Source organism: Hemicordylus capensis, chromosome 5, assembly GCF_027244095.1.
Source record: "Hemicordylus capensis ecotype Gifberg chromosome 5, rHemCap1.1.pri, whole genome shotgun sequence".
NCBI lineage: Eukaryota > Metazoa > Chordata > Lepidosauria > Squamata > Cordylidae > Hemicordylus > Hemicordylus capensis.
In genome coordinates, this window is record NC_069661.1 from 91,143,381 (window position 1) to 91,158,309 (window position 14,929).

The 14,929-nt window shown below is 44.8% G+C and overlaps 1 protein-coding gene across 1 annotated transcript; it reads left to right on the forward strand.

The window, feature by feature from the left end:
- The first annotated feature begins 391 nt into the window (after positions 1 to 391).
- Positions 392 to 14,117, forward strand: LOC128326836 (general transcription factor IIE subunit 1-like). The gene is made up of 5 exons (XM_053254517.1): positions 392 to 541; positions 9,934 to 10,386; positions 11,232 to 11,433; positions 12,279 to 12,505; positions 13,545 to 14,117. Exons 1-5 carry the CDS (start codon positions 532 to 534, stop codon positions 13,931 to 13,933), a joined length of 1,281 nt encoding a protein of 426 aa, XP_053110492.1. The 5' UTR covers positions 392 to 531; the 3' UTR covers positions 13,934 to 14,117.
- Positions 14,118 to 14,929: the final 812 nt, after the last annotated feature.

Below are 14,929 nucleotides of genomic sequence, written 5' to 3' on the forward strand. Positions count from 1 at the left end.
TCTAGAAGGAAACCATAAGCAGTAACCATGTGAAAGAGTGTCAGGAAACATTTTTCTCAAAAAGAGTCATGATGGGCTTGAGGCAAGCTGGCAACACAGAACAAGTCAAGCAACTTTAAATAATTATTCGTTTCATTCTGTGACATTGAGCAAGCTTTTCTGATTGCTTTCATCTTGGCACATAGACCTACTGGAAAGATTTCTCAGGCCCCGCCAGCCTCCAATGCAATTTTCAGTCCATTGTCTCCAACTGGATTTACTTGTTTAGCAATCAAGATTCTATCCCCTGCAGGAAGCAAGGCTAGGCTCTAACGTTAATTTTAAACACATGCCCAACATCTGCCTTGAATGACTTTCAGGTGTTTGTAATTTGGATACTCACCAAGGATCATAAGAAGCAAAGAGAAAACTAAGGAAGTGTGGAGGCTGGGAGAATTCTTGGGAAACTGTTGAGTCCTTTGTGAGGCTATGCTTGAAATAGTACAGATAGAAGGATAAGTTTCAGCTACTGCAGCAGATTGACCTAGAAATATGAACAGAGGTAATTAGCCTGTGATATGCTGGGAAGCCAAGAAATGTTTGGTTTATTAAATCTTGGCCTGTTGAGATAACTGTGTTCAAGTGCTGCTTATCCTACCCCAAGCTAATACTGGTGGTTCAATCATTTATGTATTTAATAGTTGTGACAATCGATTGGTTTCAGTCAGTGTTTTGTTCAGAGTCTTGCAAGAGTGCTATTGCCACATAATGTTTATAACTATAATATGAATAGTGTTGCATAAGTTTATTGGAGCCAGCCTAGAAAGGTGTTTTTCTGGTCTCACTTCCTATAAGGCAGAACAGTTAAAGCGAAATGTATTGGTGCCTAGGGAAGATTTCTTTCCAGAGAAAATAGTAGACATGCCCCCTAACAATCTGAATTGGGACCTAGGTGGCCAGATCTGGCTTTTAAAAAGCCAAATTCTGGCTTATGGCCCATTTGACCTATGAGTATACCCCTTAGGTTCTGGCAACTCTGATGGGACTGTGGTAAAGGCAGAGGATTAAATGGCTTAAGTCTGTTGGGGCCCTGAAGAGAGCACCTTCTTCTGCATGAACTCCACAGTTCATTAGGACTGTCTGGGGAGGTTGACCTGCAGTTGTCACCAGCTCATCTGGTGATGACCCAGAATTGGGCATTTTTGGTTGCTGCCCCAAGCTTTAGAATGCACTTCCTACAGAGATGTGAGACCTGATTTCTCTGCCAGTTTTTTTTAAAGGGCCTAGAAGCAGCCTTAGCCAACCAGCGGGGCAGGGTGGTGTTTCCCCCACCTAGAGTACTGCTTTTCCTCCCCTAGGATTTTTTTGTGGTGAAACTTGTAACATAATAATGACAGTCTCCATTTAAGAATACAGTTATTCCTCACCAACCACAGGTTTGCCAATTGCGGATTTGAGAATCCGCGACTGGCAAGCTGTCACACCAACCCCCCTCGCCAACCGTGACTTGCTTATTCATGGTTGGCACCATTTTTTTAAAAAATGGCCATTCCAGGGTTGGGGGTCATTTATAGGGGTCAGGGGTTGATTTTGGGGGGTTGGTGCAGATTTTAGGGGTTAGGGGAACTTTTCTGGGTTCAGGGGGGATCTTTACCCTTTTTGTGTGTATTTTAGTTGCTTCAGCACTCACAATTCCCCTAAGCCCAATGTAATACAGTATCTCCTAGGAATACAATGTAATCCTATGCCTCGCCAACTGTGACAGTTTCCAGGAGCGGAACCCTCGCAGCTGGTGAGGGACAACTGTAAGAACAGCCTTGCTGGATCAAGCCCAAGGCCGATCTTGTCCAGCATCCTATTTCCCACAGTATCCCACCAGATGCCTCTGGGAAGCCCACAGGCAAGAGATGAAGGCATACCCCCTCTTCTGTTGTTGCTGCCCCGTAACTGATATTCAGAGGCACTCTAATTTCTAGATCACTTATGAATGAATTAAGGACTAGTACCAGTACAGATCTCTGGAATGCCACTTCTCTTACCTCTTCATTGTGAAAATTGTCTGCCTATTCCTACTTTCTGTTTCTTGTCTTTCAACCAGTTGGGTGCTTAAAAGGTGTAATAAAAGGGAATTTAAAGTTACCTAGAAAAATCTACCGCAAGTTATCCATTACTCTATTAAAGCACCCACTATACTCATAGTGGCTAAAATATATTTTTCAAGAGCACTTAATGATGGCAAAGGATGAAAATGTATGCCTTAGGAATAGAATGCTGTACACACTAAAGTTAGCTGGCTAGAAAATATACCCTTTTAATCAGGTATTTGGTGCCGGATTGTCTTAATTCTGCTAACTTTTAATTAGAGTTTAACTGTTGATCTCAACCTTTATGTAAACCACACAGAGATATTTTGAGTGGAGAGCACAGAAAGATAATGAATGAATGAATAAAAGTCTCCTTCCCCCAGCCATGCAGTGGCCCTAGTCCTGGATGGCTGCTATTTCATTGAGTGGGGGAAAGCACATTTACATTAAGGATGTGCTGAATGTAACTTGTTGCTTTGACCCCAAGCAAGTCAACACCAAAGCAAAACCAGTTTGAGAAAGCAGCAAAGCAGCAGGTCCTGAGATAGTTCTTTAGTATTGAAAACTACAAGGATTTATTTAAAGAAAAGGTTACAAACAAATGTGAAAAAGCCTGCAGTTTAATTTCAGCTGTAGCTCATGCCTGAAGAGAGAAACCAAAACAAACAGCCATCTCTGGAGAGACAAAATGGAGACTAACACTGGAAGAACAAAGAGGGGAGGTCTCCAGCACTTTCATCCTAACCCCCCCCAGTGGTCACTGAGACATAGAGCACCTGAGAGTTGATGCTGGTAGGGTCCTAGCTCCAACAGCAAGGCCATGCTTTTAATGTAGTTGCCAGCTCATGTACTGCTCACTGTTGAAATGAGTAGCTGCCTTATGGAAGGGCACAAAGAGAGCCCAGCAAAATTAGACCATATAGGTTTGGTCTAGGCCTGGTGAATATCACGAAGAGGCCTGGTGAATATCATAAATGCATCGCTGAGGGAGGGTAGGGTGCCTCCATGCTCGAAGAAGGCATTGATTAGACCTTCTCTTAAGAAGCCTTCCCTGGATCCCGCGGCAATGGATAATAATAGGCCAATCTCTAATCTCCCCTGGTTGGGCAAGGTGATCGAGAGGGTGGTGGCCAACCAGCTCCAGGAAGTTCTGGAGGAAACTGATTATCTAGACGCATTTCAAATAGGCTTTAGAGTGGGCTATGTGGTTGAGTCCGCCTTGGTCGGCCTGAGGGATGACCTATACTGGGGAATCGACAGAGGGAGTGTGACTCTATTGGTTCTCTTGGATCTCTCGGCGGCATTCAATACCATTGACCATGGTATCCTTCTGGGTCGCCTGGGGGAGTTGGGAATAGGAGGCACTGCTTTGCGGGGGTTCCGCTCCTATCTCTCGGGCAGATCCCAGATGGTGGAGCTTGGTGACAGTTGCTCTTCTAAATGAGAGCTGTTATATGGAGTCCCTCAGGGATACATTCTGTCACCAATGCTTTTCAATATCTACATGAAACTGCTGGGTGAGGTCATCAGGAGATTTGGTGCTGGGTGTTATCAGTATGCTGATGACACCCAAATCTACCCTCTTTCATCTGCTTCATCAGGAAATGACAGCAACTGCCTACAGGCAGTAATGGGCTGGATGAGGGATAACAAATTGAAACTGAATCCAAGCAAGACAGAGGTGCTCATTGTAGGGGCTCAGAATTTGAGGGATGAGTTAGATCTCCCTGTGATGGATGGGGTCACACTCCCCCAGAAGGAACAGGTATGCAGCTTGGGGGTACTCCTGGATCCAGACCTCACCCTGGTATCTCAGGTGGAGGCCGTGGCCAGGAGTGCTTTTTATCAGCTTAGGCTGATTCGACAGCTGCATCCATTCCTTGAGGAGGAGGATCTCAGAACAGTGGTGCACCAGCTGGTAACCTCCAGGCTTGACTACTGTAATGCTCTCTACGTGGGGCTGACTTTGTGCGTAGTTTGGAAAATTAAGTTAGTTCAAAATGTGGCAGCCAGGCTGATCTCCGGGGCAACTCGGAGAGATCATATTATGCCTGTTTTGAAACAGCTGCACTGGCTGCTGATACATTTCCGGGCAAAATACAAAGTGCTGGTTATTACCTTTTAAAGCCCTGAATGGCTTAGGTCCAGGTTACCTTAGAGAGCTCCTTCTTCGGTCTGATCCCCACCGCACGCTAAGATTATCTGAGGAGGTCTGGCTCCAGTTGTCACTGGCTTATCTGGTGGCGACTCAGAGGCGGGCCTTCTCTGTAGCTGCTCTTGGACTGTGGAATGCATTTCTTGCAGAAATCCGTAATTTGAATTCTTTATTGGCATTTAGGAGAGCCCTAAAGACGTACCAGTTTGGCCTGGCCTTCCAGGGTTTTTTAATTGTTTTAAAGGGTTCTTAATGTATCGGGTTTTAGCTGCTTTATTGTATTTTAAATTTTTTGTTTTAGATCATTGATTGATTTTAACTGTTTTGTGGTATTTGTGAACCGCCCTGAGCTATTTTGTAAGGGCAGTCAAGAAATCGAACAAATAAATTAAATAAATTAAATATACATCTAGTCCAACATTCTGTTGTCAACTGTGTCCAACTAGGTACCTCCAGAAAGTGTCTCAAGTGTTTCAAGAAAGGCAAGGCCTTTTTTGTCTCCCGTTTTGTCTCCAGCAACTCCCGTTTCAAAAGAACCTGTTCTGTAGCTGCTTCCCTTGTAAATACAAAGCAATCTTATGTTTGTTTAACTAAGACTTTATTCCAGAAACATCTCAATTTTCTCCACTTCCTTGCCCTCCCTTTTCTTTCTGACTCCACCCCTGACACTTCTACAAGATCTCCACTGGAAGATGTGCTGAGCATATCTGCTCGAAGTTTTGCTGAGCCCTGTATGTAAACCACATGTGATGTGACTCTGTTTCTGATTCATCTCTGCCAGAGGTCCATGGTTGAGGGTTCAGGGCCTTTGGGTTCCGTGTCTTTTAGAACCACGGGTTCTGGAGGAGTTCCAGTTGGTACCGCAGGAGCTGCAGAGGTTGATCCAGCAGGTGTTTTGGAACTTCAGGAACCCGAGGACATGAGCAAGGTGAAGTGTTGAGCGATGGTTCCAAAAGTGATTGCCCATGAGGAAGTGGAGAATCCTGGTGCTTAGTATGATGCAGACTGGTTCTGATTTTCAAAGACCTCAATCGCAATCGAGAAATGGGTTGGCACTGTCTCTCATAATTTTCTTATGGCAGTGTCTTCTAGGTAGTGAGACAAGTCCCATCTGTACCATGACTCCCCTTGGCACCATATCATGCAGTAGTTCTCTGAGCATAAGTAAGGTTGCTTATGCCTGCATCTTTGGTCCCTATCTCCGTCCCTGCATCCCTATTGATCATATGTACGCCAATCTCACTCGAAATAAATGGAGTCTACTGGAGAGAACTCACTTCCGTGTTCTCTTGTTCTGTATTGTCTTGCATAAGGGTAGGCATATCAATCCCCTAGTTGTCAGGAGATGTGTAATGGTCTCAACGGGCTAGATACTCTCTCAGATCTGATCTTGGTGTCTGCTTCGGTCTCATAGGTGGCAGTGAGGCATTTTCCTGCTCTCTGGGAATGTAAGGTTCACTAGTGTCTGAAAACTGACCATCTGGTTCCTCCAAGTCCAGGGAGTGAGACTAAATAGGCTTGTCCAGCATGTTCTGTGCTGGTGAACTATTGTCCCTCAGAATGGGAAGTGTTGAGACTGGAATGCTTGGGCCTATGTCATTACTTTATGGAGCTGATGGAATCTCTTAAGGCATGGGTGCCTTAAGTGGCTTGGCTTTGGGTTGAATCACCTTTTTCTTTTTGGCTGGAGCAGCGACTGTGTCCAGCACTTGTTTTCTCTTCAATATGCGGGTTAGATGCTGGCCTGCCGGTAATGATAGTTGCTGCTTGTAGCACCTTCATTTTTAAGGGCATCACCGGTGCTGCTTCAGGATGGCCTGTCTGTCCCAAAGCCTGTTGGGGGTAATTACTTATATAGCAGAGTATTTCAGGAGCTAACTCACTCCCATTACAGCAGAAATTAACATGATCTCAGGGGCAACAGCTTGTAAATAAGCATGGAGATTCATGAAAGGTTAAACTAATCTACTTTATTCAGAAGTCCATGATAATAGGAAAGACCTGGCTACATGTTGGTCAGACAGAGACCTATAGAAGCATGGTGCTCAGAGAGCGAGCTAGAAGCATTATGAGGAGGAGAAAGAAGTCACTCTCAGGAAGTTCCTGAGTACAGTATATCCATAGAGGGATCATAGAGACAGAGATAAACAGGAAAGAGAAGGAGACTCTAATGATCTAGCTCTACTCTCAATGCCCCTAGTGGTCATTAGGGTTACTGGCGCAAAAAGTTGATGCCATATGGAGCTGGATCTCCAACGATGCCTTGGTACTGATGTGTACCAAACTGATCTCAGCAATGTCCCAACATTTTATATCAGTGACGGGCTTAGATATTCTGCTTCTCCTGCAGCATATCTCAATCAACGGGAGGTCCCAAACCACAGAAGGGCGTTCACCGTGGCTTGCTGCCATGGTCTCCCCTCAGCAGTGCTAGAAGGCTGCTGTAGAAGGATCCCATTTGCAGACCATCTATGCCCCTGTGGCTCAGGGCAGATTGAAACTACTGAGCATGGTCTCCTATACTGCTCATCCTATAGAGACATTCATGCCTCTCTCATTCTTCCACTGTTAAGCAAGTTCCCGGGACGTCCGAGACAGTTCTACAATTCCCTGCTACTCTCTGACCTTAAGCATATCATAATTTATAACGTTGCCAGATACTGTGCGGCTGCGATCGACATCGATCGGCGGATGACGGGCTGTGAGCCTTTTTAGCCCTGATTTGACCCTGTAATTGCTCATGCCTTCCTTTTTATTCCTTTTTATTGGTTTTAATGCTCAATATAATTTTTTGTTCTGATTTTTATAGCTTTATTTTTTTAAACTCTATTTTATGTCCCCCCTTTAATGTCTTTTATTCATTTTATGACTTTTATACATATTATTATTATTATTATTATTATTTTATTCATTTTTAGTATTTTAGTACTTTTAGCTTTTTTTAGTACTCATATTTTTTAACATGTAATCACCCTCATACATTCTTAGTAGTATTAGTTATTTTAATTTTAATATGCCTCATTATATATGTAACCACCTTCTATTTCCACTTTTATTTACTTGTATTCTTGAACATGTATTTTTATGCTGGTCTATGACTATAATAAAGGATGGTGATGATGGTACTGATGCTACAGGCACCGAAGGCAGGGTAGCTGTGGAGGTCGAGGATGTACTCATTACAGGGTCTAGTACCTCTCTCGGTACAGGTGCGGTCAGTACCAAAGGCAAGCTAGGTGAGGGCTGTGTTGCCTTATCATTATTCAATAGTGGGGTCCTGAAGCGGCTTTAACCCACATGCTAGTTGTTCTGGTGACAACCAAGCCTTGCAAAGAGTGCAAAGCCTGCTCCCACAATGATGAACTGAAGCAGGAAGCTCTGTTCTTTCTGGCTTTCTTTGTAAATGTTTGGAAGTGTGTGCAGGCCTCCACCACGTGTGATTCACTGAGGCCGAACACCTACTGTGGGTTTCTGACAATGGTAACTTGGCCCCATAGCATGTGCACTTTTAAAATACAATCTTGCTCACAATATGATAAGCAAAGGGAGAAGAGCTGGTCTTTTGGTAGCAAGCATGAATTGTCCCATTTGCTAAGCAGGGTCTGCCCTGGTTACATTTGAATGGGAGACTACATGTGTGAGCACTATGAGATATTCCCTTTGAGGGATGGGGTTCCCTCCTTGGCATCTCCAAGATAGGGTTGGGAGAGACTCCTGCCTGCAACCTTGGAGAAGCCTCTGCCAGTCTATAGACAATACTGAGCTAGATGGACCAATGGCCTGTCTCAGTATAAGGCAGCTTCCTATATTTTATGCTCCCTTCCTGCAGAATGCCAGTTGGGGTGGTGGGGACAACATTTAAAGCAAAATAGAGTAAACTAAAGGGCTAAATACTCCCAAAACAAAGAAGAAGAAAATGAGGTAAACACAAGGGAAAAAAATGTCCAACGAAGTTGATTAAAGCATGTATGATGAAAGACTGAAGGGATGAAGAGAGTCACAGCTACATATAGTGGCTGGGGTTGGGTTTCCCACCAAAACAAGAATCGAGAAGCTTCAGAATTTTCCAGTGTGGTCTCTGTTCATGCGTACCCATTTTTTGTAAAAGACAGTGAACACATTGATGAACCTTGTGGAAAATGAAGGTCCCATTTAACTCTTTGCCTCAGTTCCATTGTGTCTAATCCTTTTAAAAAACCATTCATGCAGTGGACATCATAAAGGTAAAGTGTGCCATCAAGTTGGTGTCAACTCCTGGCGACCACAGAGCCTTGTGGTTGTCTTTGGTAGAACACAGGAGTGGTTTGCCATTTCCATTTCCCGCACACTATGAGATGATGCCTTTCAGCATCTTCCTGTATCTCTGCTGCCCAACATACCAGTGGGGATTCAAACCGGAACCTCTGGCTTTCTAGTCGGTACATTTCAGAAGTAATTATGTACTAAGTGAAGAATTGCTTTGCCTTCTCTGTCCTGAACCTGCTGCAGTCCTCTTCAGTGGGTGACTTGGAGTTCTGCTATTGTGAGACAGGGAGAAAAACTTGGATCATCCAATCTCCATATTATTCATAATGCTATAAATAACCCTGAGGATTCATATAACACATTTCAGATGTACAAAATGCTTCACATAGATCATTTCAGTAACCAGGGCCCATCAGAGGGTGGGGTCAGGAGGGCCATTTGGCTTGGGCCTCAAGCAAAAAGGAGCCTCAGATTTAGACATTTGCTAATTTTTTGGCAGTTGATAAGTTTTGGACTTGTTTAAATGTGTTGTCCAGTGGCAGAGCCAGGAGAACAGGGGCCTGGGTTCGCCCCTGTCCCTGGCAGCCTTGCTGGATGTGCACTGTGCACACACCAATGACACCCCTTGCCCATAACATCACATGCATTGCAAAGGGCATGGCCCGAGTTCCAGAGGGCCCACATGAGCCCTCCAGAGCACGTGAGCCCACCCAGCGTTTGCTGGCTAGTTGGAAGTTTGGTTCATCTTCTCCCTCGTGGAGAGAATGAACAAAACACACACCCAGCCAGCAAACGCCAGCTTGGAATGAGTCCTGGCGAGCTTGTGTGGCCTTTCCGGGGCTCTAGTCATGGTGGGGGTGGAGTTAGGAGTTTAGATGTTCTAAACTGTCTGGAAAGACTGAAAACTAGCAAATCACCCGGGCCGGATGGCATCCATCCAAGAGTCCTCAAAGAACTCAAATGTGAAATTGCCAACCTCCTTGCTAAAATCCTTCCAAAAAGGGCATCTTGGGGGACTCAAAGCAACTTCAGGAGGGATTTTCCATGAAGAAAATGGTGTGGAAGCAAAGGGCTAAGTGCCCCCTTGGACCCTGCATGGCTGCTATTTTAAAACCACCCCATACTAGATGGTTATACATTTAACGTTGCATTTAGTGTGGTCCTAGGAGGAGTAATGGGCCCCAGAGCAAACACGAGTCAGGGTCATGTCTCCAAATTTCTTGGCTGTAATGCTACATCAAATAATCTGCATCCCCTTTGGAACTTGAGTCTTGGTCACAATGATGTTCTTCCCATTGGCACGTCTGTGAATAAATAACCAAATGTTCGAGGCTTAGTGGTTTAAACTGGTATTTAATAAAACTTAATTTGCACCCCTTCTCAAGACCGCCTATGACAATCTATTTCATCTTCTGTTTTCTTGGCTCTGCATTAATTCTACCTTGACTTGGTTACTGGCTCATGATTTAGGTACAATGGGAGACCAAGACATCATTACTGAAGTCCCTGCAGCGTTGAAGCGCTTGGCCAAGTACATGGTGCGTGGCTTCTATGGAGTTGAATATGCACTGGCCTTTGATGTGCTGATCCGCTATCCCTGCGTCAAAGAGGATGACTTATTGCTGCTGCTCAAGTATGAGCGCAAACAGCTGCGCACCGTCCTCAACACCCTCAAGGCAGATAAATTTGTGAAGCTGCGCATGCGTGTGGAGACGGGGCCAAATGGGAAGAGCACAAGGCACAATTACTACTACATTAACTACAAAGTGTTGGTTGACGTGGTGAAGTACAAACTGGATCACATGCGCCGGAAGATTGAAGCAGATGAGCGAGATTCAACCACCCGCTCTTCCTTCAAATGTCCTTCCTGCCTAAGCACATACACAGACCTGGAAGTAAATCAGTTGTTTGATATTTCCACAGGTACGCTGCTGTATTTAGCTGCTTTAATCACTTGCTGTTACCCTTTAGAAAATCATTGGGAGCATCAATTGTATTTGGACCATGATGGCTGACTTTTGGAAGAATTGGCAGGGGATTGTAGTCTTGGGGTATGTGTGAAAATTCTGATCTGTCTCTCTGATGAGAACAGCATTTTAGTAGCATTACCCCCTCCCTTCTCCCCACCCAAAAGAAGTTTCAGGAAAAAATCTTTTGAGTTTCAGAAATATGGTAGCATTGGGTAGCATGACCAAGGCAAACTTGATGCAACTGTCTTAAGAAAATGACACAATGTGGAGGAGGAGCCCTAATAAGCAGTTGTGAGTTGCTGCATGAACAAACCTAACGTAGGTTTCAGTCTGATATATGCAGTGGCTGGCGGACATTGAAGCAAGGAAGAACCAGAGCAGCAAGAGAGAAGCCTAAGAGAATTTCCAAACTAACTGCAGTGGGGAAGCGTCGATTTTTGACACACACACACCCCTTTCCCAGGAAGCCCTCTGTGCCACCCAAAAACATATTCCCTGAAGAATGTGCAGACCTTGGGGTGGGAGGGTCATATTTTCAGATGGCACAGAGGGCTTCCTGGGGAAGGAGAGGGTGTCAAAAACATTCCTTTTCCCCACTGTACCGGTGCAGTGAGTTTAGAAATGCTCTTCGGCTGCTCTCTCACTGCACCTTGTTCTGAATGTCAGCTACTTAATGGGAAGAAAGCCCCATTGAAACCAGTGAGGTCTGCTTTGAAAGGATTAAATAGGATTAAATTCAAGGAATCATGATCTGGCGAACCCCATTATCTCATTTTGTGGCCTTATTTTATGCTTCAGAGACATTCCGTTGCACCTACTGCAACGCCGAAGTTGAGGAAGATGCCTCTGCGCTAGCCAAACGGGATGCTCAAACCCTGCTAGCCAGATTTAATGAGCAGATTGAGCCCATCTTTGCGTTGCTGCGTGAAACTGAAGACATTGTCTTGCCTTTTGACCTCCTTGAGCCCCAGCCAATAGAAATCCCCGAACTATCAACAAGGTAAGACATCTTTTGGACATATACAGCTCCAAAGGGTGGGGGGACCCTATACGTACATAATAGTAGTAAGAAAAATATCTGACCAGGTTGCCCCAGCAGAATTTGTAACTTGACTCATCAGCCTCTTAAAAACATATGGTCTAAGATGGCAACAATAGATGTGAGTGGATTAGGGGTGGGCAGAACTACCTTGTCCCCTTGGCTTTGCCAAAATTGGACGGTGGATGGGGAAGACTTTTCACAATTCCTCCCTGCATTACAGACCACCTCTGTACAGTTTATTCTGTACCCTAGGACAGGCTTGAGTGCAAGTGGACTGTGAAGATATTGCTCACATGTATCCCAATGACCCTGTGATACAGTGAGGCAGCACCCCTAGACAATAGCCTCAGCTTTCCCAAGCCCTCTGAGACAGGGAAGGAAAAATATCTCCCCCTCCCTTGCACTGGAGACCACCTAGAGTGGTCCTCCTACTGCTTTAAGCAACTGAGTCAAACCTTATCTGGGAAAAGGCAAAATAGCCTTGATCTGGAAAAGTTTGTCCACATTTGTAGTCCATTGAAATCAATGGGACTGACTCATCCCATTTCAGTGGGACTTTAGTATAAGACATAGGAAGCTGCCATATCCTGAGTCAGACCTTTGGTCTATCTAGCTCAGTATTGTCTTCACAGACTGGCTGCGGCTTCTCCAACCTTGGAGGCAGGAATCTCTCTCAGCCCGATCTTTGGAGATGCCAGGGAGGGAACTTGGAAGTATGACCAAGGCCATAGTTTTATACAATATTAACCTCAGTGACACAGCATGAAACCATGCCAATGAGGATGCATGCACTCTCTTTTTAGCTTGGATCAGAAACTGGGTTCAAAAGATGAATTGCTGGGCCGTCCTGAAAAATGGGCAATCAGGAATTCTTCTGCCTGTGATCTGTATGTGCAGAACTTGGTTATTGATGTCCAAGAGTCTGACGGTACGAAGAAAGGAAATACTAAGCCTTTAAAAGAACAACCCATATGGATCACCCAAAGTACAGTGCAAGGAGCCTCTTTAGAGGTTGGCAATGCTAATGTTGGTAAGTCTATCTTGCAAGATAAGAGTGCATTCACACTTTTTTCAACTGTAAAATGCTTCACTTGGACTCGCTCGAAAGCATGCTCTAGGCATCCCTTAGAAGAGCATGGTGCTAGTGCATGGGCTAGGACTGTAATCTCCATTGTTTCATGTGGGGGCTACTTTGGCAAAAAACAAAACACCCCACAACCTCAATGTGAGAGCCATTTCCCATTGTGCTGACCTCAGCACAATAATGTGCTTTCCTCCAGTGCTGGCAGGGTCCTCTCCCAGGAAAGAGCTGGGAAGAGTTACACTTGCCAGCACTCTGTGCATACTTTCCAAGGTAGTGCTAGGGGTGGGAAGGTGGGGCTTGAGGGCAGTTTCCCTTAAAGGAGCCCCACTGGCCCTGGGCAATGTACCAGTGGAAATGGTTGATGGGAGAATTGCTGCCTCTGCTTCGTGCCAAGGAGACTGTGCATCACAAGTTTTTGGATGTCCGCTCTGTTCAATTTAGATCCCGCTCAGGTTGAATCTGGAAGGCCCCATTCTGAATGCAGGTGTGCACACACTGCCTTGATACTGCTGCCCAGGAAAAAAAACTCATTCCGCACAGCGATGGAAAAAATTAGAGGGACCACTGCTGTGCAGAGTATTCTGCAGCTGTGGCTGAGGCTTTGCACAGGCATAATACACGGTTAGGAGCGCACTTAGTGTTGATGGGAGATGTTGCTGGTTTACAGTGAAGAACAATGGGCTAGGATGCATTTCCAAGCTGGGTTCCAAGTTAAGAGGGTTTCTGGATACCTTTTGATGCCCAGAAGCCAATGAGGTTTAAAGTTCAAATGTACACTCTTGCTCCTCCCTCCTCCTAGAAAAGTGGTATAGAATACTGCAGCTATTTGCAACAGGTTTAGGCCAGTTTAAGGCTACAGCAGCAGAGGAGACAGGCAATGTATCAACTCTTGTAATTACAAGCTGTTCAGTAGAGTGATGATAGCCTCCATCAGCCAGGTTTCTATTCTATTCTGTTCTCTTTCTCTTCTTTAAAAAAAATATAGAAATCCCTACGAAAATGGATGAATGTGTCAAGGAACCTGCCGCTGACAATGAAGTAATAAGAACTCTGCTCATCCATGAATCAAAGTCTTCCTCTTCAACAAGGCATGCCCCTCTTGCCAAAAGCAGTCTGCATGAGTCAGAAAGTGACACCAGTGAATCTGAAGAGGAGGCCAAGCTTCCCAAATTAGCAGCCACCAAAGCTACAGGCAGCGACTTGGACAATGAGGAGGAACCAGTCACTCTAAATCCAACTGTAATGGTGGCTGGAAAGCCACACTTCTACAGTGAAGTCAGTGAAAATCCAGAGCTAGTTTCATTCATGACTAGTGAAGAGCGAGAAGCTTACATTAAGGTGGGACAAGAAATGTTCCAATCTGTGTTTGAGTAAATATATGGATCAAATCCACAACCGAAATGAAATCTTTAAATTGGTTAAGGTCATACAGGGAGAAAGGATAAACCTTGTATGTTTAATTGTTTTGATTTCATTTAAAAAGGGAAATTGATAAAGTTGATAGTGGAGAATGTTATGCAATCTACAAGATTCATTAAAAGTTAGACTAAAGCAAGCAGTCAAGCTTCTAAGTGTATTACTCTGCCAATCCAGCTAGCAAGGTGAGGCAGAAGAAAGATCCATACAAAGCCAGTCAGAAATGTACATTCCAAGCTATGAAATGGCTAGCTGCTGAGCCAGCCAAAGCGTAATGGGAGGCAGCTTTTCCAGCCACTTATCATGTGAGGTTGAAGTCCTGCATCTGAATATCCAGTGATTTCTACACTTGGCAGGCAATTGCTTCTCTATGTTTCTGGATCATAGGATACATCTTTCCTTTGCTCAAATGCTCAGACTCCCACTATGGAGACAAGAGAAACTGGTCGTAGATGAAGCCTGCTCAACTCAGCCCCCCACCCCCAGTTATTTCTGAACTACAACTACCATAATCTCCAGCCACAGTAGCCAACAGCCAAGGATTATGGGAGTTGTAGGCCAACATCTGCAGGAGGGCCAAGGTTGAGTAGGCCTGCTGTAGATGTACAAGCTGTTTCTATTGTGTAAGCACGTGTGTTTGAATAATAGGGAGAGATTCTTAAGGACTCTTTCAAATAATGGAGAAGAGAGTCTAGCCAACTGCACAGGTAGCTGGTTATGCTTCTCTCTAACATCCAGAGGCCCTCCTTACTTTGAAATGTGATGAAGTCTTCAGATCAGTTTAAGCTCTACCACCAAAAAACCCTCAAGAACAAAAAGGTATAACTTAGAGATGTGCAAAAATGAGGCCATGTGTGTGCTGGTGCTGCATAAGGGCACCTGGGAGCCCCCTGATGGCACATGGGCATAGTTGGGAGTGCTGGGATGGTGGCAATGGAGGAGCAGGTATGGACT

Coding starts and splice junctions, on each gene's coding strand:
- LOC128326836 (XM_053254517.1), top strand. Junction 10,387..11,231: donor GTTGTTTGATATTTCCACAG/GTACGCTGCTGT, acceptor TTTATGCTTCAG/AGACATTCCGTTGCACCTAC. Junction 11,434..12,278: donor ATCCCCGAACTATCAACAAG/GTAAGACATCTT, acceptor CTCTCTTTTTAG/CTTGGATCAGAAACTGGGTT.